Raw genomic sequence first — 21,819 nt, 5'->3', positions numbered from 1 at the left:
GATCTTTCTGCTTGAAAATGGTTTATTGTTTAAGCATAGCTGCAATTTTCTTTTGAGTTCTTACAAAGGCAAGAGCCTGGCAACCCTAAAACCTGTTTTTTATTATTATTTACAATCTAAAAAATTCTTCCACCTATCAAAACTGCTTTCATAATTTTTTTAGTTGCATCATCCAGAGTTGTAGTTCACATTACTTTGAGTTTTTATAGCTATTACAGCTGTACAACAGCAGCAGCACAAAAGAATCAAGAGAAAGGATGAAAGATACTGTGCCTTGGGAGCTGGGTAGGGGGTCAAGGCCAGACAGCCACATGCCCTGTCTCCCTTCAACAGCCTGAAATCAGACAAAACCTTCTACTGGTTTGGAAGAATAGGTATCATATGCATAAACTGGCTTCTGTTTCCTGAGATAAGGCCTGTTGGCAGGGGATACATCCAATATGAGTGTTTCCAGGAAGTCCAGATAGCCAGCATTAGAACCTTTGGGACACATGCACTCTCTGCAAGGAAACATGCCATGATGAGAAAGAATATAGTATCTCCACTGTGATCTGGTAGGGGAGAGATGATTCCTCATGTAACTTGTACAACTTCTCCTATGAGTGCATAGGAAGGAGATTTTCTTAAAGATGGTGATGGGAACAGTGCTGCAACTGGTGCCCTCAGACCAGGCTCCCTGCTTAAACCATTGACCCATGGTTTGCCAGAAGGCTGGAAACTGAGAATGCCATTTGACTCTGTCCCCACAGCACATTCCTGGAAAGGCTGTCAGCCCAGGGCTTGGGCGGGGGCATTCTTGGCTGGCTTAGGAACTGTCAGGATGGCTGGGACCAGAGAGTGGTGGGGAATGGAGCTGCAATGAGTTGACATCCCAACACTAGGGGTGTCCCCCGTGTCCTGTCCTGTTCAGTGTTTGTCCTGCTGATGTGGGCAAGGGCATCAAGGGTGCCCTCAGTAGTAAATTTGTGATGACACCAAGGTGGATGGAGTATCTGAAGGGTAGGAAGGCTCTGTTAGGGGGATGTAGACAGGCTGGATGGATGGTGTAAGGCCAGTGGAATGAGGTTCAAGAAGAGCCAGGGCCTGGTTCTGCCCTTGTGTCCCCACAAGGCCCTGCAGTGTCCCAGGCTGGGGGCAGAGCAGATGGAAGGCTGCCTGCAGGAAAGGCTCTGGGGCTGACAGTGGCCAAATGTGAGCTGGCTTGTGCCCAGTTGGCCAAGGAGGCCAGTGGTCTCCTGGCCTTCTCTGTCAGCATTGTGTGGCCAGCAGGACCAGGGTGGTGATTGTCCCTCTGTGCTGGGCACAGGAGAGGCCACACCTCGAGTGCTGTGTGCAGATGTGTGACCCTGTTAGGACACCATTAGTGAGACATGCCGATCCTCCAATTAAGGTGCCAATAAGACCATCTACCAAAGTTAACAATGGGGGTTTATTTAAAAATGAATGTGGGGTAGAGAAATACAGAGGGATAGGAAAGAGGAGAGGGAGATGGAAAGAAGGGGAAAACAGAGGGTAAGGGAGAGATGAAGCAGAAGACAATCTGAGACACTTGGATCCAGCAGTGTCCTGTCAGTCCTCCCTCATGCTGTGCTTCTCTGTTCTGGGGCTCCCAGTTGTTTTCTTGGAGGTGTTGGTGTTCCAGGGTCAACACCTTTCTCCATTCCATACTGGGGGTATCCAGGGAGGCATTTTCCTATTTTTCAATGTGAAAGGAAGATGGGCTTGCCTTCCTTTGCCTTCAATGCTGAGGCCCAAGGAGCATTTCTCAGCTCCTAATGCAGCCTGAGGGATGCAGCCCTCAATGCAGACTGGGCTTGGAGTCAGCTTCTGTGGGATTCTACAGGGCGGAGTTTTCATCCTTCTTCAGCCAGCTCTCCTTTACCCGGCTGCCTTGCTGCTGACTTGGAGTTGAGGGATTAGGTTTGGTAGCAGGACCTACCTTTGGCAACTTGTCGTGTGAGGGTGAGCAGTCATCTTTGGTGAGCATCCCGGTGGTGGCACTGGGCTCACTCCTCCAGCTGCCCCCTGAGGCAGCTGAAGGAGAAAAGGCGGCGCAGAGCCCGACGGGCTGTCTTGGCCATGGAGCGCCATGGCCGTGGGGCGGGGGGCTGCGGGACTGTGGCTATGCCAGCAGTGGAAGCAGGGACCTGGTGTACCAGGGGCTGGGAAAGCACTGGGGAAACCCCAGGCAGCACACCAGCCCCACAGGGCTTTTCCTGGGGAGGGGTGGCCTGGCCACAGCCAGCCTCCATGCCTGCAGCATCGACCTCCTCTGCAGTATCAGCAGGTGAGGCACAAACCGCAGACATCTCTGAGTCTTCTGGCAGTGCCAGGGGGAAAGGCTCACTGTGCCCCTCCTCACAGGGATCCCTGTCCAGGGGAGAAGCTGCTGGCTCTGCTCCCTCCTCTTGCAGTGGGAGGGACAACTCGCTCTCTGGCTCACTGTCCCCCTCTCCTGCAGTGTCTCTGTCAGGGAGCTCTTCTTCCTCCCACTTTGCCAGCAGCTGGTCTAGCCCAGTGTCCCTGGACGGCGCATCCTCGTTGTTAAAGAGAGACCACAGCTCTTCAAACAGGTCGGGAGGCACGAGCTGTGCGTTGTTTTTGGTCTCTCCTGTACAGTCTATGGTCCAGCTGCAAAGGCTGTGCTGGACCCAGGGGCTTCCGGCATCCAGGGAAGCAAGGACCTCGTCCTCCAACTTCTCCAGCTCCTCCTCCTCAATTTTCAGGAGATGATCAGAATCATCTTCAGGCCCCGTGCACATCAGCTTGCCATGTGTTGTTTGCTCTGGCAGCTGACAAGTTCCCCTCTCCTCACAGGAGCTTCCAGATGAGGGAGAAGCTGAGAAGCATGAGGTTTCCTCAGCCTCTGACATAGGAAAAAGCTTGCTGTCCCCCTCGTCTGAGGGATCTTTGTCCAGGTCAGAAGTTGCTGCCTCTGACTCTTCCTCACTGCGAGGAAGAAGCGATGCAACCTGTGGGTTGCTGTCCCTGTCTCCTGGAGCCTCTCTTTCTGGGAGTTCTTCTTCCTGCCACTTGTCCTCTGGCTCTTTTGGAGGAGTTTCCGAGCACTGTGAGTTGTCAGAGACAGACTGCTGCTCTGGCAACCAGGCAGGAGACAGGAGCTCAGAGGAGTTTTCAGTGTCTGTGTTGGAGTCTTTGTTGAAGCCGGGAGCTCTGTGCATCACCTGGCTCTCTGCATCTGCCTCTTGGCAGAGACTTGACTGCTCCTGAGTGCAGGTGGACTTGGTGAACCTTTCTCCAAACTGGCACAGGGCAAAGCCTCTAAATGGCTCTCCGTTGGTGTTGCCACCGTGCTCTTCCTGCACCTCAGTGTGCCCCTCTGTCTCGCTGTGCTCCATGTGCTTCCAGGCAGGCTGGGTCCCTGCTTGGAGCAGCGTGCCACCTGCCCATCGCAGGGGTGGCAGGCAATGGCCCTGCCTTGCTGCTGACCCTCGCCAGAGCCTTTCAGCTGAGCTGTCCAGGGAAGGTGTTTCCCTGGCCCCGTAAGCAGCCCTAGTGCCCCATGGAGAAGGTGGCACTAGGTCTCGGTGGCTGCTGGCTACGTGGCCTGCGGACTGTGCTCTGCCTCTGGGAGAAGACCCAGAGGCTGCTGGGGCTGCTGGCAGAGGGGGCAGCTTGATCTGTGCCGAGGCTGCTCTTGGCAGCTGAGGGCTGAGCAGCCACGGAGGTGTCACCATCAATGGAGGGCCATGGAGAGGCGGCAAGTCTGACACGGACAATCTTGGTGGCCGTGTGACTGTGCCACTGAGGGGCACTGAGTGCCCTCCCTCCAGGCTCTCCTCCTGAGATCCAAGTCTTGTTGGTCTCCATTGGGTGTCCTGTCTAGGGAGCAGTTTGTCCCCGTGGAGGGGCGTGACAGTCACCCATGTGACCTCCGCTGCTGCCTGCGGTGGCCTCTGGGGCACCTGTGGGAAGCAGGGGAAGGCATGAGATGGAGGCAGCTTTGTGGGCACACTGTCCCCCCTCATGTTGGTGAGCCCAGCTCTGGCCCCAAGGCAGGTGCTGACCATGGCAGCCAGGCCCGGGCTGGGTTCCCAGCTGCCCTCGCTGTCTCTGGGCCATTCCCTCACCCAGGCCATTCGGGCACCGGCTCCTCCCCAGAGCAAGGCCTGGAGCCAGGCCTGGCTGCTGCTCTCTGCCCCCAGCCCTCCTCCAGGTCCCACTGCAGCCTTTCCCTCAATTCCCATCCCTCACCTGTTGCCGCTTGGACAGCAGCGGCTGCCCCTCATGGGACTGGCTGCGTGGGTTCATGTCGTGTCTCTTGGACATCTTGGCAGTGCTATGATCAACACTGGCCAAGATCACCCAGGAGCGCTGCTTCCTTCTAAGGAGCTGCTGCCTCGTGAGAGAACTGCTGCCTCCTCAGAGAGCTTCCCTCCTGAGAGTGACAACACAAGGAGTTTGGCCCTACAAGAGCCCTCCAGGTCATGGCATGGGCCTGTGTCACAATGGCCTCTGGGCACGATGCAACTGCAGGTCACAAAGGCCTGGTGGGCACGGCCACCCCTTGTCATGGAGAGACATGGCGTCCTTGGTCACAAAGGCCTGCTCTAGGCCTTTGCCCCTTGACTTTTCCTATACTACTTTCTCTCCCAATGACCTGCTGCTCTCCCTTTTCCCACCTTGTGTGTTCCTCTCCTAAACATCTACACAGAAGGCCTTTGTTCTGCCAAACTGCTTTTCCCACCCAGCCCACCAGATGTCCCACCCCTTAGCTCCCACCTCATGTAGAAAGACAAATCAGGAAGGCAAAAATCAATTAGCACTTCACCTTGCCACTACTGTAAAAAAAAATTAAAAAGTGTTCATTTACAAAGATTAGCAACAAAGGAAGGTCAAGGAAAATCTTCGTTCTTTATTGCATATGCGGTGGGCATATGGTTATGAAGGATGAGGAAAAGGCTGAGCTACTGAAGGTTTTCTTTGCCTCAGTCTTCAACAGGTATATCCATTATCCAGAGGACAAGCAGTCCCCTGAGCTGCCAGACAGTGACCGGGAGCAGAGCAGACCCCCTGCAGTCCTAGAGGAAATCATTAGTGATCTGCAGAGCCACTGAGACACTGACAAGTCAGTGGAGCTGGCTGGGAGTCACCCCAGAATGCTCAGGGATCAGGCAAAAGAGCTTACTAAACTGTTCTATATCCATTATTATCAGTCCTGCACTGTTGGGGAGGTCCCACATGGCTGGAGGTGGCAATGGGCCTCATATGCCCAAAAAGGTCAACAGGGAGGATGCTGGGAACTGCAGCTGTGTCAGCCTTACCTTGAGGCCCAGCATGATTCTAGTGCTGATCATGGTGAGGGACATCACAGGGCCCATAGAGGACAGCCAAGGGATCAGGCCCAGCCAGAGTGAGCTTAGGAAAGCCAGGTCTTGCCTGAGCAACGTGATGACCTTTGAGGACCAAGTTACCCGCCTCGGAGCTGAGCGTAATGTGGTGCATGGAGTCTCTCTGGACTTGAGCAAAGCCCTTGACTCCATCTCCCACAGCAAGGTCCTGCAAAAGCTGTCAGCCCAGGGCTTGGGCAGGATAGCTGAGTCTAGAGAGTGATGGGGAATGGTGCAGCATTGAGTTGGCATCCAGTCACTAGTGGTGTCCCCTGGGCCCAGTCCTGTCCAGTGTCTGTCCTGCAGATGTGGACAAGGACATTGAGGGTACCCTCAGTAGTAAATTTGTGATGACTCCAAGGTGGGTGGCAGTGTCGATGTGTTGGAGTGTAGGAAGGCTCTGCAGGGGACAAGCAGGATCGATGGTCCAGCAGAATAAGGGTCAAGAAGAATGAGGTCTGGGTGCTGCCCTCATGCTCCCACAAGCCCCTAAAGTGCTCCAGGCTGGGGGCAGAGTGGCTGCAAAGCTGCCCAGCAGGAAAGGCCCTTGAGGTGCTGGCCAACAGAGGCTGACCGTCCGCCACTGCTTGCAAAGATGGGCAGGAAGCACAGTGGTCTCCTGGCATTCTGTATCACCGCTACTGTGGCCAACAGGACCAGGGGGGTGATTGTGCCTCTGTGCTGGGCACTGGGGAGGCCACACTTCGAGTGCTGTGTGCAGATGTGTGCCATGGTTAAGATGCGATTAGTGAGAGATGCCTCTGCCTGAATTAATTGCCAAGGAGACCATCTACCAAAGTGAACAATGGGGATTTTATTTAACTATGAATGTGGGATACAGAGATAGAGAGGGATGGGAAAGAGGAGGGTGAGACAAAAAGAAGGGGAAAACTTGGAGTGAAGGAGAGTTTGAAGAGAAGACAATCCAAGCCACGTGGCTCCAGCAGAGTCCTGTCAGTCCTTCCTCATGCTGGGCTACTCTGTGCTTGAGGTCCACGTGGTTTTTAGGGGGTGCTGGTGTTCTGGGTCAACACCAATCCATACTGGAGATATCCATTCCACTCCATATTGCGCGGTATCATTCTCCATTCCATACTGGGGGTATCCAGGGAGGCATTTTCCTATTTTCAATGTGAAAGGGAGATGGGCTTGCCTTCCTTTGCATTCAGTGCTGAGGCCCAAGTAGCATTTCTCTGCTCCTAATGCAGCCTGAGGGATGCAGCTCTCGATGCAGACTGGGCCTGGAGTCAGCTTCTGTGGGATTCTGCAGGGCAGGGCTTTCATCCTTCCTCAACGAGATCTCTTCAGCCTTGCTGCTGCATTGCTGCTGGCTTGGGGCTAAGGGATTAGGGCGGGTAGCAGGACCTACCTTTGGCAACTTGTCACCTGAGGGTGAGCAGTCATCTTTGGTGAGCATCCCGGTGGTGGCACTGGGCTCACTCCTCCGGCTGCCCCCTGAGGCAGCTGAGGGAGAAAAGGCGGCGCAGAGCCCGCCGGGCCGTCTTGGCCATGGAGCGCCATGGCCGTGGGGCCGGGGGCTGCGGGACTGTGGCTATGCCAGCAGTGGAAGCAGGGACCTGGTGTACTAGGGGCTGGGAAAGCACTGGGGAAACCCCAGGCAGCACACCAGCCCCACAGGGCTTTTCCTGGGGAGGGGTGGCCTGGGCACAGCCAGCCTCCATGCCTGCAGCATCGACCTCCTCCACAGTATCAGCAGGTGAGGCACAAACCGCAGACATCTCTGAGTCTTCTGGCAGTGCCATGGGGAAAGGCTCACTGAGCCCCTCCTCACAGGGATCAGTGTCCAGGGGAGAAGCTGCTGGTTCTGCTTCCTCCTCTTCCAGTGGTAGGGACAACTCGCTTTCTGGCTCACTGTCCCCCTCTCCTGCAGTGTCTCTGTCAGGGAGCTCTTCTTCCTCCCACTTTGCCAGCAGCTGGTCTAGCCGAGTGTCCCTGGATGGCGCATCCTCGTTGTTAAAGAGAGACCACAGCTCTTCAAACAGGTCGGGAGGCACGAGCTGTGCGTTGTTTTTGGTCTCTCCTGTACAGTCTTTGGTCCAGCTGCAAAGGCTGTGCTGGACCCAGGGCCTTTCTGCATCCAGGGAAGCAAGGACCTCGTCCTCCAACTTCTCCAGCTCTTCTGCCTCAATTTTTAGGAGATGATCAGAATCATCTTCTGGCCCTGTGCACATCAGCTTGCCGTGTGTTGTTTGCTCTGGCAGCTGACGAGTTCCCCTCTCCTCACAGGAGCTTCCAGATGAGGGAGAAGCTGAGAAGCATGAGGTTTCCTCAGCTTCTGACATGGGGAAAAGCCTGCTGTGCCCCTCATCCCAGGGATCTTTGTCTAGGTCAGAAGTTGCTGCCTCTGACTCTTCCTCACTGCGAGGAAGAAGCGATGCAACCTGTGGGTTGCTGTCCCTGTCTCCTGGAGCCTCTCTTTCTGGGAGTTCTTCTTCCTGCCACTTGTCCTCTGGCTCTTTTGGAGAAGTTTCCGAGCGCTGTGAGTTGTCAGAGACAGACTGCTGCTCTGGCAACCAGGCAGGAGACAGGAGCTCAGAGGAATTTTCACTGTCTGTGTTGGAGTCTTTGTTGAAGCCGGGAGCTCTGTGCATCACCTGGGTCTCTGCATCTGCCTCTTGGCAGAGACTTGACTGCTCCTGAGTGCAGGTGGACTTGGTGAACCTTTCTCCAAACTGGCACAGGGCAAAGCCTCTAAATGGCTCTCCATTGGTGTTGCCACCGTGCTCTTCCTGCACCTCAGTGAGCCCCTCTGTCTTGGTGTGCTCCATGTGCTTCCAGGCAGGCTGGGTCCCTGCTTGGAGCAGCGTGCCACCTGCCCATCGCAGGGGTGGCAGGCAATGGCCCTGCCTTGCTGCTGACCCTCGCCAGAGCCTTTCAGCTGAGCTGTCCAGGGAAGGTGTTTCCCTGGCCCCATAAGCAGCCCTAGTGCCCCATGGAGAAGGTGGCACTAGGTCTCGGTGGCTGCTGGCTACGTGGCCTGCGGACTGTGCTCTGCCTCTGGGAGAAGACCCAGAGGCTGCTGGGGCTACTGGCAGAGGGGGCAGCTTGATCTGTGCCGAGGCTGCTCTTGGCAACTGAGGGCTGAGCTGCCACAGAGGTGTCACCATCAATGGAGGGCCATGGAGAGGCGGCAAGTCTGACACGGACAATCTTGGTGGCCGTGTGACTGTGACAGTGAGGGGCACTGAGTGCCCTCCCTCCAGGCTGTCCTCCTGTATTCCATGTCCTTTGGGTCTCCATGAAATGTCCTGTCTAGGGATGAGTCTGTCACGGTGGAGGGGCGTGACAGTCACTAATGTGACCTCCGCTGCTTCCCGCGGCGGCCTCTGGGGCACCTGTGGGAAGCAGGGGAAGGCGTATGATCGAGGTGGCTGTATGGGCACGCTGTCCTGACTCATTCCGGCAAGCCTGGCCTTGGCCCCAGGGCAGATACTGTCCATGGCAGCCAGGCCCAGGCTTGGTTCCCAGCTGCGCTTGCTGTCTCTGGGCCATTCCCTCACCCAGGCCATCCGGGCACCGGCTCCTCCCCAGAGCAAGGGCTGGAGCCAGGCCTGGCTGCCACTCTCTGCTCCCAGCCTTCCCCCAGGTCCCACTGCAGCCTTTCCCTCTATTCCCGTCTCTCACCTGTTGCCGCTTGGACAGCAGCGGCTGCCCCTCACGGGACTGGCTGCGTGGGTTCATGTCGTGTCTCTTGGACATCTTGGCAGTGCTATGATCAACACTGGCCAAGATCACCCAGGAGCGCTGCTTCCTTCTAAGGAGCTGCTGCCTCGTGAGGGAGCTGCTGCCTCCTCAGAGAGCTGCTCTCCTGAGAGTGACAACACAAGGAGTTTGGCCCTACAAGAGCCCTCCAGGTCATGGCATGGGCCTGTGTCACAATGGCCTCTGGGCACAATGCAACTGCAGGTCACAAAGGCCTGGTGGGCATGGCCACCCCTTGTCATGGAGAGACATGGCGTCCTTGGTCACAAAGGCCTGCTCTAGGCCTTTGCCCCTTGACTTTTCCTATACTGCTTCCTCTCCCAATGACCTGCTGCTCTCCCTTTTCCCACCTTGTGTGTTCCTCTCCTAAACATCCCTAGAGATGCCCTTTGTTCTGCCAAACTGCTTTTCCCACCCAGCCCACCAGGTGTCCCACCCTTTATCTCCCACCTCATGTAGAAAGACAAATCAGGAAGGCAAAAATCAATTAGCACTTCACCTTGCCACTACTGTAAAAAAAAATTAAAATGTGTTCATTTACAAAGATTAGCAACAAAGGAGGGTCAAGGAAAATCCTCTTTCTTTATTGGATATGCAGAGGGCATATGGTTATGAAGGATGAGGAAAAGGCTGAGCTACTGAAGGTCTTCTTTGCCTCAGTCTTCAACAGGCAGATCCATTCTCCAGAGGACAAGCAGTCCCCTGAGCTGCCAGACAGTGAGCAGGAGCAGAGCAGACCCCCTGCAGTCCTAGAGGAAATCATTAGTGATCTGCAGAGCCACTGAGACCCTGACAAGTCAGTGGAGCTGGCTGGGAGTCCCCCAAGGGTGCTCAGGGATCAGGCAGAAGAGCTTACTAAGCTGCTCTCCATCCTTTAATGTCAGTCCTGGACAGTAACGATGTCCCCTACATGGCTGGAGGTGGCTGTGTGACACCCATGCTCATAAGGGCTGCAGGGAGGATGCAGGGAACTGCAGGCCTGTCAGCCTGACCTCAGGGCCCAGCAGGGTTCTGGCGCAGATCATCGTGAGGGGGACCACAGGGCCCAGAGAGGGCAGCTGAGAGATCAGGCCAAGCCAGTGTGGGTTTAGGAAAGGCAGGTCCTGCCTGTGAAACATGATGTCCTTTGTGGAGCAAGTGACCCTCCTCAGGGCTGAGGGAAAAGCGGTGGATGGAGTGTCCCTGGGCTTGAGCAAAGCTTTTGACTCCCTCTCCCACAGCACATTCCTTGAAAAGACATCAGCCCAGAGCTTGGGCAGGGGCAATCTTGGCTGTCTTAACTGTCAGGATGGCTGTGTCCAGACAATGGCTGGGAATGGAGCTGCAACGAGTTGGCATTTGGTCACTAGCAGTGTCCTCTGTGCCCTGTCCTGTTCAGAGTCCCAACAAGGCCCTGCAGTGCTCCAGGCTGGGAGCAGAGTGGCTGGAAAGGTGCCCAGTGGAAAAGTCCCTGTGGTTGCTGACCAACATCGGCCAAATGTGAGTTGGCATATGTCCAGGTGGGCAAGGAGCAGGGTGGCCTCCTGGTCTTCTGTGTCTGCACTAGTGTGGCCAGCAGGACAAGGGAGGTGATTGTCCCTCTGTGCTGGGCACTGGGGAGGCCACATTATATTCTGTGTCAAGTTCTGGGCCCCTAAATTCAGGAAGGACATTGAGATTTTGGAGTAGTTCCAGAGAAGGGAACAGAGATGGTGAAAAATTTGGAGCCCAACTCCTGTGAAGACTGATGGTGCTGGTGTTGTTCAGCTTGGAGAAAGGGAGGCTCAGGGGAGATTTTATAGGAGGCTCTATAACTGCCTAGGTGGAGGATCTATCCACATGGGGTTTGGTCTCTTCTCCCAGACAGCTAGTGGTAGGACAAGAGGACATAATCTCAAAGTGTGTCAGGGAGGTTTATTTTGGACACTACAAAGAATTTCTTCACAGAAAGGATAATTAGATACTGGAATGGGCTGCCCTCGGAAGTGGTGGAGTCACTGTCCCTGGAGACATTTAAGAAAAGACCGGATGTGTCAGTGCCATAGTTTACTTGACATGGTGGTGTTCAGTCACGGACTTCATGATCTCAGAGGTCTTTTCCAGCCCAGTTGATTCTGTGATTGTTTTGAGTCCCTTTACATTCCTCTTTTAGGCAGACCATGCGTCCCTGTGTGTGCTGTGGGTGATGACATGGCACCTGCTGAGCCCTTTGTGAAGGTCTGAGTTTGCACATCACAGAACCACAGAGTGTTTTGGGTTGAAGGGACCTTAAAGATCATCTACTTCCAACTGTCCACCCAGCATAGGCAGGGATGCCACCCACTAGGTGAGGTTGCTCCAAAGCCCACCCAACTTGCTTTGAACACTTCCAGGGGTGGGGCATCTGCAGTTTCTCAGAGCAACCCATTCCAGTGCCCTGCCACCCTCACAGAAGAGAATTTCTTTCTAACATCTAATCTAAATCTTTTCTCTTTTAGTTTAAAACTGTTCCCCCTTGTCCTATAACTATCTGATCCCTTTACTGTGGTTATCTAGTCTCATCACTGTGATTCTGACTCTTTAGGGAGAGCCCCCATCTCTAGAGACTTTGAGGAGACTTATCCAAGAGGAATTATCCAAGCAGCTAGATGGTAAGTAATTAGTACCAGGAAGCCAGAAGATGGATCTGAGAGTATGAAATATGCTTTCCAGAGCTGTGCTGGTACCTGAACCTCTCCTGCTTAAGGAAGATAGAATTGCAGCAAGCTTGCTTGGAAGATGTGTGATATGATATGTGTTTTACAGTTCCCCAGGCTTTGATTTTCCCAGCAATAGCACAGAAAGTAATCAGAGTAGATCATAAACTTTCTTTTGAGGGCCCAACTGGAGAAGAAATGTTCATGATTTTTGCCTATGACTTATGATACTCATCAGTATAAGAGGGGCTGGAGGGGATATAGACTGCTGTTTCTCTCAAAGTATGAGAATTGCAGACCACTACTGACCCTATTGACAGTGAGATGCAGAGCTGTAGTCCTCACACAGCTCTTGATGCAGCTGACACACAGCTGCAGGCATTTTGTTCTGTACTAAAGATCACAGGTAAACAGGGTGATCATTTCACAGATTTTATTTACACACTCTCATTCTTCAATATCCACACCAGTCTGAAAGCATTTAAGATCAATGAAAAGAAGATAGAACACTCTTCTCCCTCTATTCTGTAGAATGTTTATGTGATGCTGAGTGTTTTATGAGCTCTCAAGGTTGCTGTCATGGTGTAACCCCAGCCAGCAGCCAAGGCCCACACACTGCTCACTCTCTCCCCCACCAGCAGGATCAGGGAGAGAATCAGAAGAGTATAAGCTGGAAAACTCATTGGTTAAGATAAAGACAGTTTAATAGGTACAGCAAAAGCTGCACTCAGAAGCAAAAATTAACTCCCTCCTTCCCATGGGCAGGCAGGTGTTCTGCCATCTCCAGGAGAGCAGGGCCCCATCACAGGTAATGGTTACTTGGGAACAAAAACACCATCACTGCAAATGTCCCTGCTTCCTTCCCTCACTTTGTACACTGAGCATGATGTCACATGGTCTGGAATATCCCTCTGGTCAGTTTGGGTCACCTGTTCTGGCTGTGTCTCTTCCCAACACCCCAAATTTCCTCCCCAGCATGGCTGTACAAAAAGCAGAAAAGGCCTTGGCTCTGTGTGGGCCCTGCTCAGCAATAACAAAAAGATCTCTGTATTATCAACACAAATCCAAAACAGAGCCCCATACCAGCCACCATGAAGAAAATTAACTCCACCCCAGCCAAAACCAGCATGATTGTTCAGGGTCTTAGCACTGAGGTGGCAGGCAGTGTGTGCCTGCCTGGAACAGCCTGGAACAAGAAAAGCTTTCTCCCTACAGACCAGCCATGTAGCATGTCAGCATCACAGAAGCAGTAGGAAAAGACTCTCCTTTTCAGAGCAGCAGTGGTCCTAGTTTAACAGGGATCCACCATCTGCACAACTAAAGGGAAGGGACATTTCAGATACTTAGAGGACAAGGAGCAGAGGATGAGAGAAAGGTTTATCATAAAGTATGGAATTTAGGAGAAATTCAAAGCTACCAAGAAATGAGATTTAAACAATTTAGAGAGGATCAGGGAGTCACAATCATGGATTATGGGGGGACAGAAAAGAGGTGGCCCTGGAAAATTGATCTGTGACAGTACTTGGGACTTTACTGGGCCCCTCGTTCTGCCTCTCCGTTTCTTGGAGCATAGTCCTTCTAGTCTAACCCATTTCCCTTTTTTCACAGTAAAGTTACCCTACATCCTGGCTCAGATACAGCCTGCACAGGTAAAAGCATCCCATGGCAGACCAGGACCTCCTGGTCCCCCTGGGAAGGAAGGACTCCCAGGAAGAACTGGCCCTCCTGGGGAGCCTGGCCGGCCTGGGCAGACTGGGTCTGAAGGGCCACCTGGACCAATTGGTCCCAAAGGTAAGTGAAACATGGTGTGTTGGGGCAGTCCAATAAAAGGATGTGTCCACTGGACTTTCCTTTTAGTAATTTATAAATTAAACCTTTCCTTTTAGCAGTTTATAAATTGTCCTCAAAATGCAGGTGTTGGAAGCTACCTCTGTTGAACCAGAGGTGTTGAATATGACCAGCAATTGCTAGTGTGTTGCACCTCTGGCCAGAATTAGAGTAGGGCAAGTCTTCATTCCCACTTAATGTCCTCTTTCAGAGGATTGGCCACAATTAGGAACTGTTTTTATCAAATATATTGGCTTCAATGTGGATGGAAGACCTATACTAGTGCTTAGTTCTGTAAACCATGCTCATCAGTTCATATTTTTTCTTTCCCTCTCTACAGGAGAAAGAGGAGCAAAGGGGGAGAAAGGAGACACTGGCATTGGTCAGCGAGGGGAAATGGGTGCCCCAGGAATTCCAGGTGTGTTATTCAGAACACCTCACCAAACACATCACTTAGAACCACTGCCAGGACATAGGTCTCTGCTATACTAGAGAGATGATCAGGATGACATAAAAACAACAGAGACAATTTCTGTAGGATGTGGCGCAAAGGGAAGAACTGTATCATTAACATCACATCTGCCCACTTTTATTTCCTCAGCCTGATGAATGAGTACAATGAACTATCTCAGTTACAGCTAAGTTAACTGACCTTTGGGTCAAATCCAAAGTGAAGCTTTAATTATTAAATGCACTGTGAAGTGTTTTCTCTGTCCTTGGCAGAGTCTTCCTGTGACCAAGCTGAACCCAGAGGTTCAGGGAGCTTCAGATATTATGAAAGGTCATATTGAACACCTGTGCCTTGGGGATACAGCTTCTGCTTTACTATTACTGACAAAGCAGCAGCAAATACAGTTTGTCTGCAGTCTGAAATTAGGCACCATTGATAACTTTTGCCTTCACTGCTTTCTTGGGAAAGGAACTATGGGAAGCCCTCATAACCCCATTGTCTGCATCTGGCAGACTGGCCTTGCATTGCCTTCAAATAACAATGTGCCCACTACGCTCTGCACCAGTGAATTATCAAATCAGGCTGGCTCTTGCCTCCACTTTCCCATTCTCACCTCCTCTCTGTGAGAACTATATGTCGTTAGTTGTCTCGTGCATCTCCATAACTTCAGCATGGAGGTAGAAGAGCAGCCATATGGGAGCTAAGCATCCCAAGGTTGCCATAGGGAGTGGAAATCTTTATTTCAGAGGAGACACTCTGGTTGTATCCTTGAGATACATCCTAGCCAAAGCCAAACCTATGGAAGCTGCTGTCTGCATCCCAGTTTGGCAGCAAAGCCATCTCCTGTGACGTTCCACTGCTGAGTACTGCACGCTGGGCGTGTCACTCTGGTGCCACTCACCAGAGCATTTTGTTTCTCTTTCAGGCCTCCCAGGGGAGCCTGGTTATGCCAAAGATGGGATGCCAGGACCTCCTGGCCCTCAAGGTGAAGCTGGTGTGCCAGGTCTGGCAGGTCCTCAGGGGCCCCCGGGAGCCAATGGACAGTGTGACCCCTCTCAGTGCGCTTACTATGCAAGCCTGGCTGCCCGGCCCTCCAATGTCAAAGGGCCATAGTGTGCAGAGAGCACCCCCAGACTTGTTTTGAAAACTTGAATTCCTCACACCTGCCAAGAGCTCTCCAATGTCTTCAGCTGCGTTTCTTTTGCGGGAGGCCTTCTAAAGCCAACAAATGCTGCCGGTCGGTCAGATTATTTTTATGAATTATAATTATTATTATTATTATTATCTTTGATGTGATATGTGAACTTATTTTTTTGTTTGTTTTCTCTAACATCAGGGCATATTAAATTGCTAAAAATAAGTGGGTTTTTTCCTCTTTTGAAAAGCATATAATAGCAATGTGTTGTGTGACTGTTTATGCAAAACCATTCCAATGCCAAATTTTTTATCTGTTATCTGATTAATTTTTTCCAAAGCTTTATCCCTCACCCTTTCAGCTCAAATGAAATCCTGCAGCCTAGAGCATTAACTGTGACACACAGGCACAGGATTGTTGGTGCTATTTGCCATCCACATGGCAGGGAGGAAGATAAAGTCATACCAAAGCTGGAAAAGGTGTCTCCAGTATATCCAACTCCCAGTGGACAATTTTGAACAGCTAGTGCGTGCTTTCCAGAAGTTCCCTGTTAAATTTAATATTCTTCTGCTGATAAATGAATCAATATGCTATAGGAGCTACTTTTTCATGGAGTCATGTGGGATTTCATAGTAAAGGCCTGAAGGGATGCACAGAAGATCTCAACCTCTCTGTACTGGAGAGTTTTTTTCCAAGAAGTGGAGCTTACTTACCTCTGTCGGGGAGATGCATTTACAAGGTTATCCTCTGTCAGGTCAAGGATGCCAAATCCCCTGTGCAATGTCAGCACATGCACAGCTCCCTACCACTGCTTCACCCAAAAATCAACCAGAGCAGCATAGAAAGCCCCCTGGTATTAAAAACTCAGGAAGCCAACTGTGACCCAATTCACTGTTTTGGTTGATCCATTATGACAATAACTTGGCAAGTTTTGTTACTTAGAGGGCTGGTGCATAGTGCTGGCTGCCTGGTCTAGGAGGATGCTGATCTTTGATGAAAGGATCAGAGCAAAGAAATGTTCATAAACATGGGGGAAATGGTGTTTGATGGCGAAAGCAACAAGCCAGACAGTGGCCATTTCTCCCTATCAGCTAATTGCCAAAATCAACCTGAGAGTGCAAAGACAAAGTAAAAAGGGGATGGAGTCTGAAAAGACCTTCACAATAGGTGAGCTTAACCCTCTGACCAAGCCATGCCCACCCACCAAGTGCAGATCTGAGAAGTGATCAGGGCCTCAGATATGTGCCAGCCAGCAAAGCAGCTGCGTTTTCAAACCTCTTCTGCAGAAAGCAGTTTGTAGTGAGAGATGGGAGTAATGGACCTGACACAGGCACTAAGTGCTGAATGTGTTTGGGAATCTGGTCTGCTCTTCTGGAGACAGAAAACAGGCACCTTGCCCTGCTAACACATTCTCCATATGGCATGGTGCTTCCAAACTGGCCCAAGCAGAAGCCACAGCTGTTGATAACCAGCCCAGAATCATACCCTGAGGCTAAAGCGCTGAGATAAGCTTTTGCCAGTCTTGGAGTCTTTTCTCACCCAGTAGCAGATAAAATTTGCCTCTGCTTTACTGAAAAATGAAATTAAATAACAAGTTCAAATGCCAGGGTTAAACAAAGTCTTTACTGTGTAGCTCTTAATGGTGCTATTTTGCTATTTCCTATGCAAATAAACTCTTTGATTTGATTTTACTGTGTTTCTTGCTATGGAAAGACCAATTAAAGTGAAAATACCATGAAGTAAAAGCTTACCACTTTTAAGTAACTCTCAATGGTATATCTGTTACTGTACTGCATCTTGGGTTAGCTTGCTGGATTTTAGTATTAAGCAAACATACTGATCACATGTTTGACAGAAGCCTTTTTCTTAGTCCAGGCTGATTTCCTCCCTCCAGTGGTGAGGCAGAACAGGGTCCCTATTTGAGAGCACCTCCTAACATGGGAAGAGACATTGTTTTGGGTAAATGTGGTGGTAATGAACAAGTGTTATGGAGGTCAAACATGTTAATTGTGCCATGCAAATGTGACATTTAATTCCTGTCATGATGGTGACCCCTTCGTTTCTACAGGCTCTCATCATGTGTGTCCGATGTGCCATGCATGTCATAGAATTCAGTACATTCTAATGCACCATGAGAAGGGAACCTACATAATGATGTTCTGTTAAACAAATTTCACGGTCTTTAACTCCTGTGAGGTCATAGAATCATAGCATAATTTGGCTTGGAAGGGAACTCTAAGGGCCATCTAGTGCAATCCACAGTAGGTGAGACAATGCAATGGCATCCAGTTGAAGGAGATGAAAGGGTTTTTTTGATAACCTGTTTAATTTGAACATCTGTGGGAGCCATTTCCAAGAGTCTGTATTTGGAACACAAGGGAAACACTTGCATCTTTAATAGCAATTGAAAAATCTGCATGAGCTAGACACAGACTACATCTCTGAGCATTTCCCACCCGTAAAAGGGGACACAGCCTAATTCCCTTTGCTTCAGCATATTCCCTAGCATATGGCTATCTGCTCAGTCTGTTCCCAGAGACACCCCAGACTGTCTCTGTGCCCTGAATTCAGTGGGTGCCATTTCCCTGCTTTTTCTTAAACCTTGTTTTCTCTCCAGCCAGTTAAATGACATTTACCAGGCAGAATCTGTCGTTAGTGAGCAGAGTACATGAGCTGCAGACCCTGATCAAGACCCATGTTTGTACTCATCCAGATTTTAGTCATCAAAGGGAGGTTTCTGTAGCTGCCACCTCTTAGAGAAGCAAGCCCTACAAGAATGTGCCTAAAAGGACACCTGCAATAAGAGGTAAGAAAGGAGGATGTATTTGGAGGATTTCAAAAACTACCACAGTTTTTGCTTCAGTCTGTTTGTGTGTATTTTCAGTCTTTGTAAAGGTGGCCTGAGATTACTTTCCAAAGTAGATCTGCCATCTGGGAATCCAGTAAACCTACAAGTACTGCCCTGGGCATGGTCAGAAGCTGCTCTCCAGAAAATGCAGGTGCCTCTATGCCTGAGCAGGTGACAGTGTGTGCATTGTCTGTCCAGAACTGTGCCAGGTGAACACACAGCCAGGAGGTGGCAGGTAGGACAGGGACAGTGCTGGTGGCTCTCTCCTAAGCAACCCTGAGTAAGGGAAAGTTGCGGCTTTGGCATCTCAGTGTTCCTGTGTCTGCAACCAAGTGTGTGGTAAATCACCATTCTGTTCACTGAGTCTGAGGTTTAAACCTGGGAATAGACTGATTTTTCGGTTGGATTTTGTTTTGGCCCTGTGGCAATATACTGCTAAAATTGCATTAGAGAGCGAGACAATATATTATTCAGATTTTTAAAAGGAACACATGGGATTTATGGCACCACTGTCAGTTGCTATTTTTTTTTTCCTATTTTTAAATCATTTGTAAATTACAGTAATTATAGCAAACAAACCATTATTTCATTCAATTTTTGCCTGTCAAATAAACAAATTACAGAGACAGAACAAAGCAACAGGATCATTGGGGAAAATATATTTTTTTGTGTTAAATTATTTAACAATTTCTAAACAGTTTTGAATTAGCTGCTTTTTGGAAGCTGTATCAAATGCCTGTGGGCTTTTTTTTCTTTCCATAGAGACAATAAAAACACTGTGTCAGCTAAGCCCAAACTCTGTGCTCTGGCCACAGAACTGGTTAGGAGATGAACACAGATTTTACATTCTGAGCAACTATTAAAAAAAAAAGTTTAAAAATTATATTTAAAAAAAGCCCCCAGAAATAGAGTCTTCTGTTTATTCAGCCTTTTAATGTGGAAACTGGCCAAGCTGTGCCCTGTTAAAGATTGCATTTGACAGCTTCTGTAGGACTGGTGCCTAGGAATGGCTGGGTGTCACCATGCACAATTCATGGGGCCAGAGACACTGACAGGGACTGGCAGGTATGATGTAGGACCTAGGGGAGCCTTTCCAGAGCTTCAGTGGGTGACCCCAGGGGACAGCACATCAAATAATGTAAACTGTCTGTGTTTGGGTACCTCAATGCCATGCTCAGTCTCTCACAGTGAGATTCAGAGTCACAGAACATAGAACTATAGAATTTCCATAGTTGGAAGGGACCCACAAGGATCATCAAAGTGCAGCTCCTTGACTTTAAGGAGTCAAGCTGTGGTTTGAGTTGCATTTTGGTGGCTCCAATGAGAGCTGTAGAACCTGGAGATCCATTCAGCTTATCCTAAAGAACTGCAGCACTCAGAGCCGTGTTACCTGTAGCATTGTGTGTTTTATATGGGTTTATTGTAAAGTTGGTTATTTTTTATAAGTTAAGAATTTGGTTTGACCCTCGGTTCCCCCCATGTTCTCCCTCATAATGGTTCGTTCCTTCCACCAGTTACCTGTCAATCAATGTACCCAACCCCCTTTCATTTCTAGAAATTTCTATGTCAATCTTCCCTTACCTAACATATGATTTGTCCCCTGAGCCTTTCCCCTCCCCTGGGCCATTCCCATTGGTTCAGTTGTGTCCCTCGCTCCTCCCCTGGGCTTCGTTCATTGGTCCCTCGTGTCTCCTTCCCTTACACCCTTCTCCTTTATCAGTGCCTCCCTAATGGTTTTTCCCTGACACCGTTACTGGCCCTGCCTGGGTCAATAAAGCGCCTTGGCATCCACACGTGTGTCCACTCCTTCCTTCCTTTGCTGTCCTGCTCTCGCCTGCGTCACCATGCCGCAGACCGAGCCACTACCCAGGGGCTCTCACAGAGGACCTGGGAGTGGTGGGATTTGTAGTCTCCACCGGTCACTCCGGGAGCGGCTAGCCAGCCCCGTCAGCTCCAGTGGCCGTGGGATGAGAATGCAGTTACCTACATTAACTACATCTCCATGGAAAAGAGATCTCTTGGGAGCTGTCTTTATCTTCCACCCTCAGTAACTCACATTCCCCCTGAGCTGGTGTGGGGATATTCATGTCACAGGTGATGGCAGGTCAGGTGCTCTGTGACCAGCAGCCAGGCTGCTCACAGGGAGAGGGGCACGGTTATGGCAGGAACTTGGACTGTCCTTGGGCAATGAAAACTTCCTTAAAATTACTGTACTAACTCAACATTTACAAGACAGACTGAAAATAAATCTACTTTCAGCCTCTGTGAGCTGGAGCCCCATGCTGAGGAGGGTTAAGGTGGCTTCTCCATGGCATGGCAGGAAGAGCAGCATAAGGATGAAGCCAGTCTGGAGTTGAAGGCAGGCTCCTGCCCCAGTCTGCAGCCCCATGCACGGGTGAGCATCCACCAGAAACCACCAGGAGTCCTTCTTGCTGCTGCTTCTGCAGAACTGCTGAGGAAGAATCTCTTCATCAGCCACCCAGTTGCCTCCTATGAACCAAATTTGGTAGCTGAGGCCTTTAGGGCAATATGGTTCCACCAGGGTTTGGATTTTTCTTTCAATACCTTTGTAAATGGTGAAGTTGACCCAAGAAAAAGCCTGTTTAATTTTGTTGATTTGGTTTAAACCTGGAAGTCACATACATGGAAGATCCTTGTCTTCTGACTTGTGAAATGGGAACAACTGCTTAGAAAAGCATGAAGATGTGATGAAGAGGAGACTGCTTTTGGTAGTTGCTTTGCAAAGCAGGTTTTTGTTGCAAGAGTTAACGTCTGACTACCTTGCAGGGCTTGGCTTCACAATATTGATGCTGGCAACATTGTTGAAGTTTGTCTGAACTGAGAATGAGACCATCCTGCTGGGTCTCTAGGGGATTATGTGTTGAAAATGCAGGCTCTTTCTTGGTACTTTACATTGTGTGACATGAGTTTCATGTAGAAAGCATAAGGGGACAATTAGGAACATTAATCATACTCCCTACATTCCTATCAGCATCAGGAAGATGGATGTCCTGCAAGGAGAAGAGAAGAACCTGCCACCTTCATAAAGGAAAGCACGGGGTCAAACTCCAGGTTTGAAAAAATGCAGCAAGAGAATAATGCCAAAACCCTCAGAAACTTCTTTCTGACAATACCTTTGTCTCTGCATGACATGCTGTCTGAAAGACTTGGGTTTGGATTTGAAGAGAAAAGCATGTTCAAACAGAAGGCAGCACATACAGCAATTTGGTTTATTTCACAGGACAGATGTATTTGACAATGTGTTCTTAGAGACACATTTTTCCCCTTAGCAATGTGGGGGATGGTTTTCACCCAAGTCTGAAATTATTGTCAGTGCAAAAACTTCTTCAGCACCTTTTTGATGGGAGTTGATCTTATTTTTACAGTTATTTGTGAGGTCTGTTGGAAAACAGCCTTCTGCAAGTGAAAGTCTCACTTTTCCTTGGCTGCTGCATTTGTGTCTGATATACACATATTTCTAAGTTATTGTACCCATTCATGCTTATGAAAAATTATTAGACTCTCTCAAGTTCTGCTGAATTTTTTTCATGTAAAATCCATCCCTGGAAAGTTTCAAGGCCAGGCTGGATGGGAACCTGAGCAACCTGGTCTAGTGGATGGCATCCCTACCCATGGCAAAAGGGTTGGAACTAGATTGTATTTAAGGTCCCTTCCAACCCAAAGAATTCTGTGATTCTACCCCAGGAGCCTAACATGGCTAAGCAGCCTCACAGGCAAAGTGATACAGTTTTCTCTTATAGATGCTGGAAATTTATCTGGAAGAAATCCATGGCTTGATTTCAAAATGATTATGGTATTTGTACTCTGAA

At 50.0% G+C, this 21,819-nt stretch overlaps 1 protein-coding gene across 2 annotated transcripts in view; it reads left to right on the top strand.

Moving 5' to 3' along the window:
* COL22A1 (collagen type XXII alpha 1 chain) overlaps window positions 1–16,901 on the top strand; it is a 241,495-nt gene extending 224,594 nt beyond the window's left edge. For both annotated transcript variants that reach the window (XM_071421854.1, XM_071421855.1), the window contains 4 exons: window positions 11,617–11,683; window positions 13,337–13,519; window positions 13,896–13,973; window positions 14,932–16,901. In XM_071421854.1, the coding sequence (XP_071277955.1) occupies window positions 11,617–11,683; window positions 13,337–13,519; window positions 13,896–13,973; window positions 14,932–15,119 (516 nt within the window). In that variant the 3' untranslated portion in view covers window positions 15,120–16,901. The remainder of the gene's footprint in view (window positions 1–11,616; window positions 11,684–13,336; window positions 13,520–13,895; window positions 13,974–14,931) is intronic.
* Window positions 16,902–21,819: the final 4,918 nt, after the last annotated feature.

The sequence above is a fragment of the Agelaius tricolor genome, unplaced genomic scaffold (assembly GCF_023055355.1).
Source record: "Agelaius tricolor isolate 1412-34295 unplaced genomic scaffold, bAgeTri1.0.p SCAF_2, whole genome shotgun sequence".
Taxonomy (NCBI): domain Eukaryota; kingdom Metazoa; phylum Chordata; class Aves; order Passeriformes; family Icteridae; genus Agelaius; species Agelaius tricolor.
This window is presented reverse-complemented; position numbering and strand designations above follow the sequence as displayed.